Raw genomic sequence first — 14,364 nt, 5'->3', positions numbered from 1 at the left:
TGAGAACTTGCTATCTCCAACATGTGGTTCCTGTATACGTGTTGTATGAACAGGGCTAGGGCTTCTATCACTTGCTATTTCAGCATGCATATCTCTCAGATATTTCAGTGCATTTCTAAATACGAAATGAAGAGGTTTTGGAGAACATGGCCAATCTTCTCCAAAATGTATTACTCCAAACATGCATGTTCTCCACATTTCCCATGTGGGAAACATTCTAGAATACTCAGATATTGTTTTCCAAATAAGCTTTATGTATTCTGATTTAATTTAGAACATGTTCCCGTAAGTGGTGGTAGCTTCTTGAACCCTGTTAGGGTTTGATGGTTGGTTCAGAAATAGTTACCACTTCTTTCTTTTGAATGGGAAATACCACAGCTCCTTCTTTTGCACTGGTGTACACATTTTACTGCCCCAAACGATGGACCAATGTTGTACTTGGAAAAAATAGATGTGAACATTCCCTCTAATCAAACAAGGAAGTGTATAGAAATTTGTGACCAAAAATAACTAAATTGTTGACTTTGATTTTTGGTATTTATTAGCATATTATTTTAAAATTCATTCAAGAAAACACACACAAAAATGCTTACAGTTTGTGTGTATGCCATGCTTTAAAATCCATTAGTGTACATTCCACACTGCCTCCATGTAAAAAGAAAATACTGTTGTCAGGATGCTAAAGATAGCTCTATACAGTTTGTTTAAAAAAAATGATAAAAGCCTTGAAAAATTCCCTTTGATGTGAATGGAGTTTTCTGCATTTCAAAATACAATAAGATGGATTAATTGCTCCTCATTAGGCAGCAAGTTGGGACTGCTTTGAATGTGCATTCTCTTTTTAGCATTAGCTATTGCCTGGCTGAAATAGCCGGCTTTTGTATTTACTACTGTCTTCTCTAATAATGAGCAAATTGGAGATCATGGCTACAATTATTCAACTGTCTTTTGTCCAGAACAATTGTATACTTCCATGGTTTGTTTATCTTTTTTTTAGTTAGAGAAAATAATTGCAAAGGTTATTCAAATCAATACAATATGTAAGCAGGAATAAGATTTGCAAAATTACTTATTAGGAAACTATTTTATGTTCATACTTTATACTTTATTGTAAAATCCATTTTAAGAGCAAATTGCAGTTGCTTTGACGCCACATCATTTTTTTTAAAGTTATGTTTTGCTAGTTTTCTGTGTAGGTTTAAATGAAAATCTGTAATACTACAGGATTTATATGTTTAAAATGTATTTTATATTGTTTTTTCTTTTAATTTTGCTGGGGATATATTTTTAAAAGTTACATTGGGCATCCCTTTTTATCTCCCTAGGATACAAAATCATTTTCATTAGAACTAGCTTGTGCTGACTGAATTATTTCAGAGTATGTTATTTTCAACAGACGTTGACCAAGAGTCCCTGATTTTCTTGCCTTTTAAAATTATTTTCAACCTGTTTTATCACAGGTTGCTGTTTTTAATGGAATGATTGGCAATAATTGTGTTTATCTCCAGTGATAATAATTTCAAAACCAGTGCAAAAATATGAAAACCCAGGATCTGGTTCATTAAAAGATTTGCTTGTTTATATTAAATTTAATAAATCCCATATAGCTTAATGCTGTCAAATAGCTTTTGAGTTGAAAATGAGAAAAATCATATGATACTGATTGACGTGCCTTCCAGCATAACATGCATGGTTAGGAACTGCCCGTGCTGTTCCTGCAGGGCTCTAGCACACGCGCACACACACACCATGGTGCTGCCCACAATGGCTGTTTCATTACTACTTACACTTGTGCAGTTGTATGCTGCTTTCAGTATTCCCAGTGCATGACTTGTAATATTCCCAAGTAGTGCATGACCTACTATCACATAAGGGTAAGTAGCATGGGAATAGCCCTCATGCGTAGCACCATGTGCGTGTGTGTTAGAGTGGCACAGGCTGTTCTGAACCTCCCACTAACTACACTGTGCAGCATGTCAACCATCATCCACTTAGTACTGGATATAAACTCAGAAATTGGTGGAATGCAGATGTCATCACCAGCACACTGCACTCTTTCCAATTGCTTCTCTTCATCTTTGGTTGCAACGGATGTTTTTGCTTTTTAATACCTCACACACATGCCCAAAGGCCCCCCTCCCCCATTTCATCAGCATTTACCCTACACAAACCTCTTTGTCTGACCCTGTAAGGGCAAGGAGTGTTAATCAAGATTTGGAGAACCCTTCCTCATTATAAATTATATAAATTGTTTGGAGCAGTTTGATGTAAAAAAAAATTACAATTTTTCTTAATAATTATTTCTTAATAATTATTAATTCTAATTATTATTATTTATTAAATTTATTATTAATTTTTAATAATAATTATTATTTAATGATTTTAATTATTAATTTTTAATATTAGTTATTTTTAAAAAATAATAGCGATTTATAAGATTATGATGAGTGGATACAGAGGACATTTTCTTAGTCTTTCATAACACTGGAGCTTGGGGTCACACAATGAAACTGATTGGCAGTAGACTCAGGACAGACAAAAGAAAGTACTTTACACAGCACATAATTTATGTATGGAATTCATTGCCACGCATTGTGGTTCCGGGTGTGCACAAACTGAATTTTATGGTTTGGTTTCGAACTCGGACCATTAAGGTTCTTACTGGTCCAGTGGTGGCTGCCACTGCTCCTTAAAGCCCCCTTGGCACAGCCCAATTGCACGGCGTTCCCTCCAGAAACCTGCCCATGTGGTGGTGGCACAGCTCCAGCCTCATGTGGGTGGGTTGCTAGAGGGAGTGCTATGCACTTGGGCTGTGCCAGTGGGGCTTCAAGAAGCGGCTGCTGCTGTCAGGTCAGTAAGAACCTTGAGACATTTTAAAGGTGCCCTCTCGCTGCTGCTGCCCCCAGCTGCCCTTTAGAAGACTTTTCAAGGTTTCCCTTGCTGCTTTGCTTGTAAGGGGAATCCTCCACAGATTCTTCTTGACAAGCATAGCCCCTCAATCCTCCATGGACTGGTCTTGGTTCAGTTCGATCATGGACTGGAACACCTCTGGTCTGGTTCATGACTGCACCATCGAACCTGGTTCGAGATGAATGGTTTGTGATTGAATGGTTCATGCACACCCCTGATTGTGGTGATGGCTTTAAAAAGAAGATAAGTCTATCAGTGGTTGTTAGCTGTAATCGTTAATGGCACTTGGTGTAACCGAGAGAGTATGATTCTGAACAGTGGATTCAGAGGACATATATTGGCGAAGGGCTGTTGACTTCAGGCCCTGCTTGTGGGTTTCCTGGAAGCATTTGTCAGGCCACAATTTGAATGTCTTCACTAGATGCTCAAACTGCCATGTAACATTTTAATTTGTGATTAATCATTTTTTATGAGTCACCCCAGAGATAGCTGCCTATCAGTGAAAAAGGTAATGCTCAATTTTTACCATTTAGAGTTGATATGATAATAGAATAATAAGTCCAGAAGGGATGTTGAAGGCTTCCTTGTCCCATCCATCCATAGCCAGCAATATGTAAAAATTCTTCACACATCAACTCCCTTACAAAATTGGCCATAGAATTCACCTTATAGTGGCTCATCAGTTTGCTGGAGCAAACAAGACATACTTTGTCAGAGATTCCTTCACACAAGAAATTGTTTGGAAATCCAAGCAAGTGATCAAGCCGGATGCTAAAATCAAAGGCAGTACACGTGTAAGCTTGCTTACTTGCTGACTTATAAGTCACTTAAGGGAAAAACCTACCTGGAAAAAGCCAATGTTGATACAAAATCTGCTACTATACATTCTGCTATTGTGTCAGCTGTGTGTGTGTGTGTGTGTGTGTGTGTGTGTGTGTGTGTGTGTGTGTCCGTGTCCTCCTTCTAAAGAAGATCTAAGAATCAGCCAGGAGAATGTGTTAGGAACATAGGAAACTGCCATATACTGAGTCAGACCATTGGTCTATCTAGCTCAGTATTGTCTTCACAGATGGCAGCAGCTTCTCCAAGGTTACAGGCAGGAATCTCTCTCAGGCAACGTACTGTATGCTTTGGGAGTTTGTTGGTTCAATTAAAAAACTTGTCCTATTTTTTTAAAAAAAATCTTGTCCTATCTTGGAGAAGCCAGGGAGGGAACTTGAAACCTTCTGCTCTTCCCAGAGCGGCTTCATCCCCTGAGGGGAATATCTTGCAGTGCTCACACATCGTCTCCCATTCATATGCAACCAGGGCAGACCCTGCTTAGCTATGGGGACAAGTCATGCTTGCTTACCACAAGACCAGCTCTCCTCTCCTCTGTTATTTTAGCTTAGTAAGCTCCTGAGGTGTGTGTGTTATGTGTGTGTCTGTGCACGCACACACACACAGACACTGGCTCTGTTGATCAGTAAGCAGTAGCCTTTGGATTGGCCAAGTCTGGCACTAAATACTAGGAACTTTGCCTAGTACTCTTGCCTGGTCACCAGGGCAGAATCCCTTGCTTTTTGTCTACCTCCAGTTCTTGGCATAGCCACTCTTGGCTTGGTTCAGCTCTGACACTCACAGTGATGGGTAACTGTGTTGTCTGCGATAAAGGAGTATCACAGCAAATTTTAAATTTGGTGCAGAAGTGGCAGGCAGGTTTTAAAAGCCCCATCTCTGACTAAGACTCCCTTTCTAAATCTTCAAAACAATAATGCAATGCCAAAAGCTTATGAACCAAAAATAGGTCAGCTAGTTGGGTCAGTCTTTTAAATAAATAACTTCTCCTTGTACTGCATCCCTGCTGCTACTAAAAGCGTGGCATCTTCAGGAGCCATGTTGCTCTCAGCCAGTTCCCCTCTGACAGTGCAGGAGCAGCTACAGATGGGTCCACAGGTGTTAATTCTGCTTCTGGAAGCATTAACACCTGATCAGATTTCTGCCTTGAAATCTTCACAGAGCGGAAGGGAGAATGCTCCTAGGAACAGCTGCCCCCCTGCTGCCAGACCCACAATAAGCCAGCTGAAATAGGCATTAGTTTTTAATAAAGGAGTTTCCACAGGTTTCCAAGCAAGCTAAAGGCCTACAGCTGCAAAACTAAGCGTTTGATTTTATCAGCATAGGAGGAATGAATAGGATTCATATTTTTATTCTTTTGATGAATCAGTTCCTCGGTGAAAATTAATAATTACACATAAATGCTATATATAATGATAAGGAACACCTTCAATTTTTAATTGCACTATAGCATATTTTACTAAGAAATTGCACTTGTTCAGAAGCATTTTAACAATTTTTTTGTTGTTACATCCAGGTAACAAGCATGGTAAGTATTTTCAGTAAAGCAAGTATGTTTTTAGCTGTGCTTGGCAGATTTTCCCCCCCTTTTTTAAAAAGCTAGCTTTAACTGTACTGTTAGCCTGTGCTGCTTCTAAAGGAGCTGTTCAAATGAAGAAGCTGCTCACCCTCTCATTACTATGTATGGGCTTTTGAGGGATTATGTGTATGAATTTGTATACCATATAGATGGCATGCATTCCTGGCCAGCATGTTTGCGACTTTGCTTGTAACAATAAATCTGCCTCTTAGTGCTTGTATTCCTTCATCATTTAGCTATATACCTGAAGTTTAGCATTTCCTAAAACAACTTTTTCAAACTGATGAGACTTATTATGTGAAATACGATATAAACTGTGTACTTGAGTCACTTTAACTTCACTAAAAGCACATTTTCCTTTTGCTCAAAATCAGAGAGATATCCCAGAGAGAGGACTGGAGGCACATGAGGTCCATTTCTGAACAATTTTTGGCCAAGCTCAGGGGCCCTCAGACTTGGGTGTCCAGATGCTGTTGGACTGCAACTTCCATTTCCCCCCGCCACAATGGCCAAAGGCCTTTGGAACTGTTGTTCAACAACACTGGGAGACTCAAATTTGAAAACTCCTGGCCTAGCCTGATGGCCATGGAGAGCCCCTCATCTGTTCTTATAGGCCCCTTCCTACTCAACTATAACCACATGGGAGCTGCTTCTCCAGGGTGGAATGCCAAATGGCTGTGGGTGAATAATGTAACTAGTTGAATCAGGCCATCCACATAGGCTTTCTTGATCTTTACACGCAGGCTTTATGCAAATAACCTGCCAACATGAACAGTGGGCAGGAATATTTTGGGGGTCTCATGGGTTATCCCAGCTGGTGCTGTCCCAATTCCTCACTGCATGTAGGATTTTAGTATCTTCACAGGCCTATCTCTATTTGTCTGGTATCTGTGTTTCCTATTTTAAAATGGTTGTTAAGCCTATGGGACAGAGTGGAATAGAAATGTGAAATTAATCATTTCTGCCACTTAGTGATAACAGTTGCCAGGGTCTACAGAGCTTGAACAGGAACTTCATGCTTGAATCTGGGAGATTTCAGAGCCCTCTTCAGGCACAGAAAGGGTGTGAGGCACAGCTTGCTCTGATCAGAAGGCAATATGAAGCCTCTAGATTGGCCAAGCCAAGTATAAATATTAGACACTTGTCTTTTTGCCCTTACCTGTTCAGATGTTCAGAAGAGCAGTACCTCTTGTCTGCTGCAGTTTGGGTTCCAGCCAGTGTTCCCTCTAAGGCATGCACATGTGCATACGCTCAGATGTTTTTTGATGTCCGCTCAGATAATTTTAGATCCCGCTCAGGTTGAACCAGGAAGGCCCCACTCTGAATGTATGTGTGCACACACACTGCCTTGATACTGCCACCCAGAACAAAATTCATTCCACACACAGATGACAAAAATTAGAGAGAACACTGGTTCCAGCTGATACAGGAATGGACTTCAGGAATTGTGAGGTGGAAAACACCATCTCTAGATCCATGGTATCTCATTTGATAGTTACGGGGTGGGGAGAGGGGCCTAGTCTGCTGCTATATATTATATATAGAATAAAGGACTTCCCAGTGTGCAGATCAATTTCTAGCAGAGTTTCCTGCTTTGCAGGGAATCAAGCTGTTGAGGGTCTTGATTAAGTTATTTGAAATTCCTTTAATTTCAGTGGAATAGTTGAGCACATGTTTACATATCTCCTGCTGAAATCAACGGAATTTAACTTTGACTGGATTATTGTCTGCAGTTCAGGTATCAGCAGCAACTTTACTGTGAACTTCATGTCACAAGGCCCTGAAATACTAGTCCAATTCAGATGTTATAAACCAGAGGCTGTACTCAAATGCAGTCTTCAGGAAAGCCCTGGAAGTCCCTTGAACAGGAGCTCCTGCATCGGAGTCTCTCAATCATGGAAGTGCCCACCATCACACTTACAGCCTTGAGCTCTTCAGATGGGGTCTGTAAGCTTAAGCGGCATGTCAGGAGAAAGCAATGATCGGCATGCTGGGTGGGACATCCAGGGATTTTCTGGAGGTTGTACTCAGTCTCCAGTATATAACTTCTGAATGGGGCTAGTGTCCAATTTCTTTCTCCATCCGGCTGTTTACCGTCAGCCTGCTAGCATGAATTGCAGCCTTTAAGTCAGCAGGCTGCCTGCTTCCCAGCTCTTGAAGAGGTTGGTGATATCCAAAATACATTTTATCTCTCTGTCTAATCTTGTATCTATATATTGTGGTGTACAAAGACCAGGGATGTGCACAAACTGTGGTTTGAGCACTGGTTTGGCACCAAACCAGTACTGACCAAGTGGGCATCATATGTGTGGTCACTATGGTGTTGCTGGCCATGAAAATGGTGCCCGTGGATGTCATGTGCATGCTGGCACCACATGAGAGTACATGGGACAAGTGCTGCCCCAGCAGGGAGCTGCATGGGGCAGTGGAGAGCAGGTCAGGACCTGCTCTCCTCTTTCTTAAAGCTCCCACTCTGCTCCCCGCGGTGACGAACCAGTGTTCGAACTGCGGTTCATACACACCCCTAACATACACCAAAATACCACGTAAAACACTTAAAACACTCTCACGGAATAAAAAGAATTAAAACAGTTCCTCAGAGTAAAACATTTAAAACAATTTCACAAGATTAAAATAATCAAACAGTTTAAAATTAATTTCAGTTACAAGCCTGAGAAAACAGATGTCTCAAGATTGCTTTTTAAAAGCAAGCAGAGATGGAGAAGTTCTTATTTTGACAGGTAGTGCATTCCAATAGGGATGTGCATGGAACTGGTGCGGGGAAGTTTGAAGGCAGGGGGATGACTTTAAGGGCAGGGGAGGGTGCACGCACCCCTCCCGCCAGTTTACCCCGCCGGCACTCCATTGTAAACTGGTCCGGTGGGCGGCAGCATACCTCCCTGCCATCCCATCCCCTTGTCAGACCGGAAGTAAGCAGAAGCATCCCGGTGTATTTCACGAGTGAGCACGACATGCCTGCACACGTGCCTGACATGCCCATGCGCACCGGGTACTTATGCTTTCTTCCAGTCCGACGAGGGGACTGGGTGGCAGGGAGGTATGCTGCTGCCCTGCCAGACCAGTTTACAATGGAGTGCTGGGCAGGGGGAGTGGCATGAGGGGTGAGTGAATCCTCCCCTGCCTTTAAATTCACCCCCCTGCCTTTGAACTGGCGGAACCTCTGGTCAATCAAACATAAAGTGCCTGTGAACCAGTTCCGTGCACATTCCTACATTCCAAAACCCTGGGGCAGCCATAGAGAAGGCATCTATCAGGCCAACCAAGGCAGTCTCAACCCTATAGCCCACTGGAAAGCCTGTTTGAAATTAAGTCTAGATAATTAGTTTCCTCTAAGACTGCCTGGAGATGCGAGGCCTCCACATTCTCAGTCACCTTGCCCATCCATGGGAGATTAGAGATGGGCCTAACTCTGTGGGGTCTAGTGTAGGGTTTTCCCAAGTATGGTGTAATGGTAGCTTCCTTAAAACAAGGAGGCATCCTACCCTGCCTCAGAGAAGCATTTATGATGTTTACTGATAATCTGATTGTTTAGATAAAGTAAGCCAAGTTGGGAAATGGTCAAGAGAACAGATTGTAGGACTCACAGTCCAAAGTATCTTGCCCATATACTCAGGATTCACAGACTGAAAGTAATCCAGTCTAAACACATAAGAGGAGTTGCTGGATACTTCCATAATAGACTCTGCCCTAATTGTAGTTCCAGTTTGGCCCAAATATGAAATATTTTGTCCGTGAAACAATCATTAAAAACATCACAGTGGGTAACCAATGGTTCCAAATTTAGATTCAACGGGGAGGAGGCTAGTACTAGCACTCTCACAACCCTTGACAACTCCACTAGATGTGAACTTGCAGATGCAATATGTGCAGAAAAGAATTGCTTCCCTGCCGTGTGTATTGCCAGAGCACAGATCTTCAGATGTGCTTTGTGTTGCAACCTGTCAGATTCGAGTCTTCTTTCTCCATTTGCAGTCCAGTCGTCTACTTTGCTGCTTCAGTTTCCATTCTTCCAAATACCACAAGGTTAATTTTGAAGCAGGTAGGAGAGGACACTTAGGAGCGATTGTGTCTGCTGCTCTAGTGAATTCATTATTCCAAGCTTGCACCAGAGCATCAACAGAATCGCTGGCATATCCTGCTTCTACTTGAAACCCTTCCAAATCACCTTGGAATCCTGTTGGATCCAATAACTTCCTTGGGTGGACCAACCTATTGGGTCCTTCATGCCTGCAGAGCTGAGTTGTGGTTGTAAGTCCTACCTTAACCAGATGGTGGTCCGTCAATGACAATGGGGAAATCACAGGAGTCCACACACACAGAAAACAGAGTCAAAGTCCTAATCTAGCATCTGACCAACAGCATGCATTTGTCCAGAGACCAATTGGGATAGGCCCATAGTTGTAATGGTTGCTATTCATTCATTCATTCATTCATCCATCCATTCATTCTTTCATTGTTAGATTTTTATACCGCCTTTCATTAAAACAATCGCAAAGCAATTTATAAAACATTTAAAACAATATAAGACAGTTACATAATAAAAAATATTAAATTGCAATATGCAAATACAAATCTAATTAAAAGTTTTAAAAACTTTGAGCTATGAACTCCTGAGCTGCTCCTGACAACCCGGTCCCATAGTGAACACTGAAGTCCCCCACCACCAGCTGTCTGGGGAACTCCAATGCCAACCCTGCAACCAGATCTGTCAGCTCTGTTACTGACTCCATTGATCAGCAGGGTGATCTGTACACCAGTAGTAGTCCCAATTTATCCTTGGTCCCAAGGCTTAGGTAAAGGTAAAGTGTGCCATCATGTTGATTTCGACTCCTGGCGCCCACAGAGCCCTGTGGCTTTCTTTGGTAGAATACAGGAGGGGTTTACCATTGCCGCCTCCCGCGCAGTATGAGATGATGCCTTTCAGCATCTTCCTGTATCACTGCTGCGAGGAAATGCTTGACTAGTAAGCAGAAGGTTGCTGGTTTGAATCCCCGCTGCTACTATATTGGGCAGCAGGCTTAGATACAGACACTTAATATGGGCCAGTTTTCTGACAGGGATCCTAGTAAGGGAGACCGCGTTCCCATAGATCACAGCCACACCACCACCTCTCCCACATCCTCTCGTCAGCTCCAGCACTGTGTATCCATAAAAACATAGATACTAGTTTTATGTTATCTGCTACTCTGACTGGGGTTAGTGAGGCTATTAGCTTAGTAGGGTTTTGTGTTTGTTTTTTATCCAAATATTCAAAACCAAGAACCTGATTTTTATTTTTGTATTCAAGTCTGGGCTCTGACAAGGTTTCTGAATAATGGTTTCAGCTCTGTTTAGTTTTTGAAAAAATGCAACTTCAGTCCAGTTTTCATTGCAAGCTCAGTTGGACTCCCTGCCGCTCTGTAGCTGAGAACTGTATAGAGTTAAAGTGAGTCACAATAACACTGAGCTGACAACTTTGCCCTGAGGTAGTCTGAACATACTTTAGCCCTTGTGCTACATTTTTCTGCATGGTATGCTTTTATTTTTCATGTTCCCTGTGCCTTTTTAATTTTAGCATATGTGCTTTCTAGCTGTGCTTACTCAGTAAATTTGTTGTGTCCAGAGTATTAATGATTGCCCGTAATTGTCATGTTGAAGGATCAGACTGCAAAGGACAAAGCACTCCAGCACATGGCTGCCATGTCATCGGCTCAAATAGTATCTGCAACAGCCATTCACAATAAGCTGGGCCTGCCAGGAATTCCCCGTCCTACGTTTCCTGGAGCACCTGGAGTAAGTTAATTGACTGCAATAAAAAGTACATTTCAGAACAATGATTGGTAGGAAATGAAGTCTAGATCAATTAATTTCTGCATAAAGTGTACTTCCCTTTGCCATTACAAAATTCTTTGGCAAAAAAAAGAGAGGAAATGTGTCCATAAAGAAAGCAATTGGAAATAAGTTATGCATTTCATTTCTCCCCCCTCTTCTCTAGTTTTGGCCAGGGATGATACAAACGGGACAGCCTGGATCGTCACAAGAGTAAGTTTGTAAAATAAGGCTATGCTTATCTGTGTGTGTGTGTGTGTGTGTGTGTGTGTGTGTATGTGTGTGTGCTATTGCACCATGACACACGTTTTTATTTGAATTTTATTTACATGCATACATACAACTATGTATACTCAGCCAAAGGAATTAAATGCCAGAGACTGAAACAAGCAAGTAATGAAAAATCTTTTTTATAAAACCAGATTAGGCTTTGGTATAACAGAAATGTTTTCTATGGTTAAAATTAATTCCTGACGCTTACAAACTTTTCAAAGCATTTGTTGCCCTTTCAGGCCTTCACATTACCTCATAACCCTGAGTGTATATAATTTTCAAAAAAAATCTTTCTACTCAGTTCAATATATGGAATATTTTTGAGCTAGTTCAAAATTCTGTTTTTCTCTGGGATGATAGGTGATCAGGGATAATCACATCTGCATGAAAGATCTGGATCTGCAGCAGCATAGTATTTTGATTATACATGTTCTGGTAAATAAAAAGGACGATAGAGATCTGAGGCTGCAGTCCTACATACAAGTCACTGTGATTAAGCCCCATTGAACATAGTGGGACTAACTTCTAACTAAATGTGCATAGAATTAGATAGCATGGCATGAAACCGAAAATCTTGATTCTGCAGACTTCCAGTATCACAACTTTATCTATCTAATAAGATTATTTTCCTGCTGGGATTAGCCTTGGGAGGCGGCGGCGGGGGGGGGGGGGTCATTTTACTACAATCCTGTAGTATTGCTCTGCTTCAAAACTACATTCTTCATGCACTGAAGTTTTCCAGAATACTAATAGCAATCACATTGAGAATCTTGTCCAAGTTGTGAATAGTACAGAGTGGAATTTTTTTCCTGATTATTCCTGCAGTGAAATGAATTTTGTTTGCTTCTTACAGAATGAAGTTTCTCAAAACCAAAGACAGTTTTGGTTTTTTGATTGAGGGGGGCATTCAGGCTTTTGAGGTATTACTTTACCTCTATACACATGAGATCAAGAGCAGATCTCAGGCTTAAGTAGTTCCTTTCCACCCTCCTCATTACACATAGAAGTGAATGCCTAAACTAAGAGATCAAGGGGTTAATTGAAAGTAGACTCTTCTTTGATCTTGGATATTAACTAGCTTAGCAAGTTCAATATCCAGGGTCAAGGGACATCCTGCATTCAAATAAATTTGGGATCCTTCCATTTAAGTATTCATTTTGTACACATAGTCATTTGTTTGGAAGCCCACAATCCTGAGGGCTGCTCCCAGTCACATGGCAGGTGTAGGTAAGTGTGAGGAAGAGTAATGTCAAAACATCCATGCTCAGTTACTAGAAGAACAATGAACATTTTCCAGCCTAGTTTGTGAGTTAGATACTGTCTCAGGTTTTAAACCGGCATGTATAGGTGCATGCAACAAAAGTGCATTACATGCAAAAAGGCTTGAACAGCAGCAGTTTGATTGTTTGTACTGTATGTTTTCAGGGTGGGGAGCCTTTTGCAAGAAGCTTCACTATAGAGACTACTGTGTTTAGTGTAGTACATGAAAGAATGTCATGCATATTTTGACTTAACAACAACCCTGAAATGTAGAGTATTCTTTTCATATTATACAGTTACTGGTGGTGTGCTTGAAGTTTCCTGCAGAGCACATGACTGAGCTGAGATCTGAACCAAATAGTTCCCACTCATACTTTGAGCTCTTTAATCACTGCACTATTCCAGTTGCTGCTAGGATATAGCTTTTCTTTGGCTAATTGCAAAACTAGACATGCGGGGCAACTGCATGTTATGTTTAACTTGTATTTGTCCCATTCATGTAGAAAACAGAAGTGAGCCTGTTTTTTAAACAAAGGGGAGTGTGCAGCAGAAGGGCAAAACCCAGCCTTATTCCCCACTTCACTCTTGCTGCGCTCTGTAGCTTTAAGGAATTTTCTCCCTGCCTTGCACACTTCTGGTGTTAAAGTTGGGTTTAAAATTGGTCGAAGCTACAAAGCACAGTGGGCCAAAGTGAAGGAGGTGGTCCAGGTACATGTGGATGTAGTTGCCCTGCACAGTCGTTGGGCCCAAAGACTACAAAATACACAGACCGTGAGAAACCCTGCTGTCAAAGGAGATTCAGCAATTAACTACTATGGGACATGGGATACTCATTTTTCTTCTTCTTGAAGTACTTTCATTGTCTGACTTGATATCCAATGGTTTATTTCAGCATAAAGCCATTTGTTCAGCAGGCCTATCCTATACAGCCAACAGTTGCAACTCCCATTTCAGGTAACATTTTTGGACTTGCTTGGATTTCGGTGGAGGAGGCGGTTTGATTCCAACCCCATATCTAGGGCATGGAGCAGGCTGCAATATTTAAAGTAGTATTATTATATTTTTGTGTATGCATCTGTATGGGTATTCTTGTGAGCCATCTTGGTTTGCCATTTTGGCAATCAAGGGAGTATAGAAATGCTTCACAATACATTTATTATTTATTTATTTAACACATTTTTATAGTGCCCCATACATAAGTCCCTGGGCGGTTCACAATCTAAAAACACAACAATTAAAACATTAACACAATTAAAACAGTTTAAAATAAAGATTAAAACTCTAAAAACAAAAGCCTGACTAAACAGGCATGTTCTCAGGTCCTTCTTAAAAACATCCATAAAATAAATATACAAGGAATTTTGGTAGCCTCTTTGTTCTGCTACCAAGGATTCTTGAGGCACTACAGCACCAAATTCTGGATGCATTTTTGTGTATACGCATGATTACTTGCACACTCATCTATGCAAAGGTAACTAAATATGTGTGCAGATCACTAACGATGCTCTTGAGTGGGACAGTTGCCTGCTACGTGGGCCAGATTTCCTCATGGTAGAAGCATCAGCAATAGAATAGACTGAGGCACCAATCTGGCTTTTCTAAAGCTGATATCATAACCACTGGTCTTTTAGACAAGAAAAAAAGCAAAGCAAAACCATCTTGTTGGCTTGATCTTG

At 41.2% G+C, this 14,364-nt stretch overlaps 1 protein-coding gene across 8 annotated transcripts in view; it reads left to right on the top strand.

Moving 5' to 3' along the window:
* TEAD1 (TEA domain transcription factor 1) overlaps positions 1-14,364 on the top strand; it is a 261,923-nt gene that overhangs the window by 190,453 nt on the left and 57,106 nt on the right. For 7 of the 8 annotated variants that reach the window (XM_053272618.1, XM_053272639.1, XM_053272603.1 and 4 more), the window contains 3 exons: positions 10,985-11,119; positions 11,322-11,368; positions 13,581-13,642. In XM_053272618.1, the coding sequence (XP_053128593.1) occupies positions 10,985-11,119; positions 11,322-11,368; positions 13,581-13,642 (244 nt within the window). Of the gene's footprint in view, positions 1-2,767; positions 5,276-10,984; positions 11,120-11,321; positions 11,369-13,580; positions 13,643-14,364 lie in introns of those variants that run through there. The other variant, XM_053272667.1, reaches the window with a different exon arrangement.

The sequence above is a fragment of the Hemicordylus capensis genome, chromosome 1 (genome assembly GCF_027244095.1).
Source record: "Hemicordylus capensis ecotype Gifberg chromosome 1, rHemCap1.1.pri, whole genome shotgun sequence".
In the NCBI taxonomy this organism is placed as follows: domain Eukaryota; kingdom Metazoa; phylum Chordata; class Lepidosauria; order Squamata; family Cordylidae; genus Hemicordylus; species Hemicordylus capensis.
Note: the sequence above shows the minus strand (reverse complement) of the source record. Positions and strands in the feature narration are given on the sequence as shown.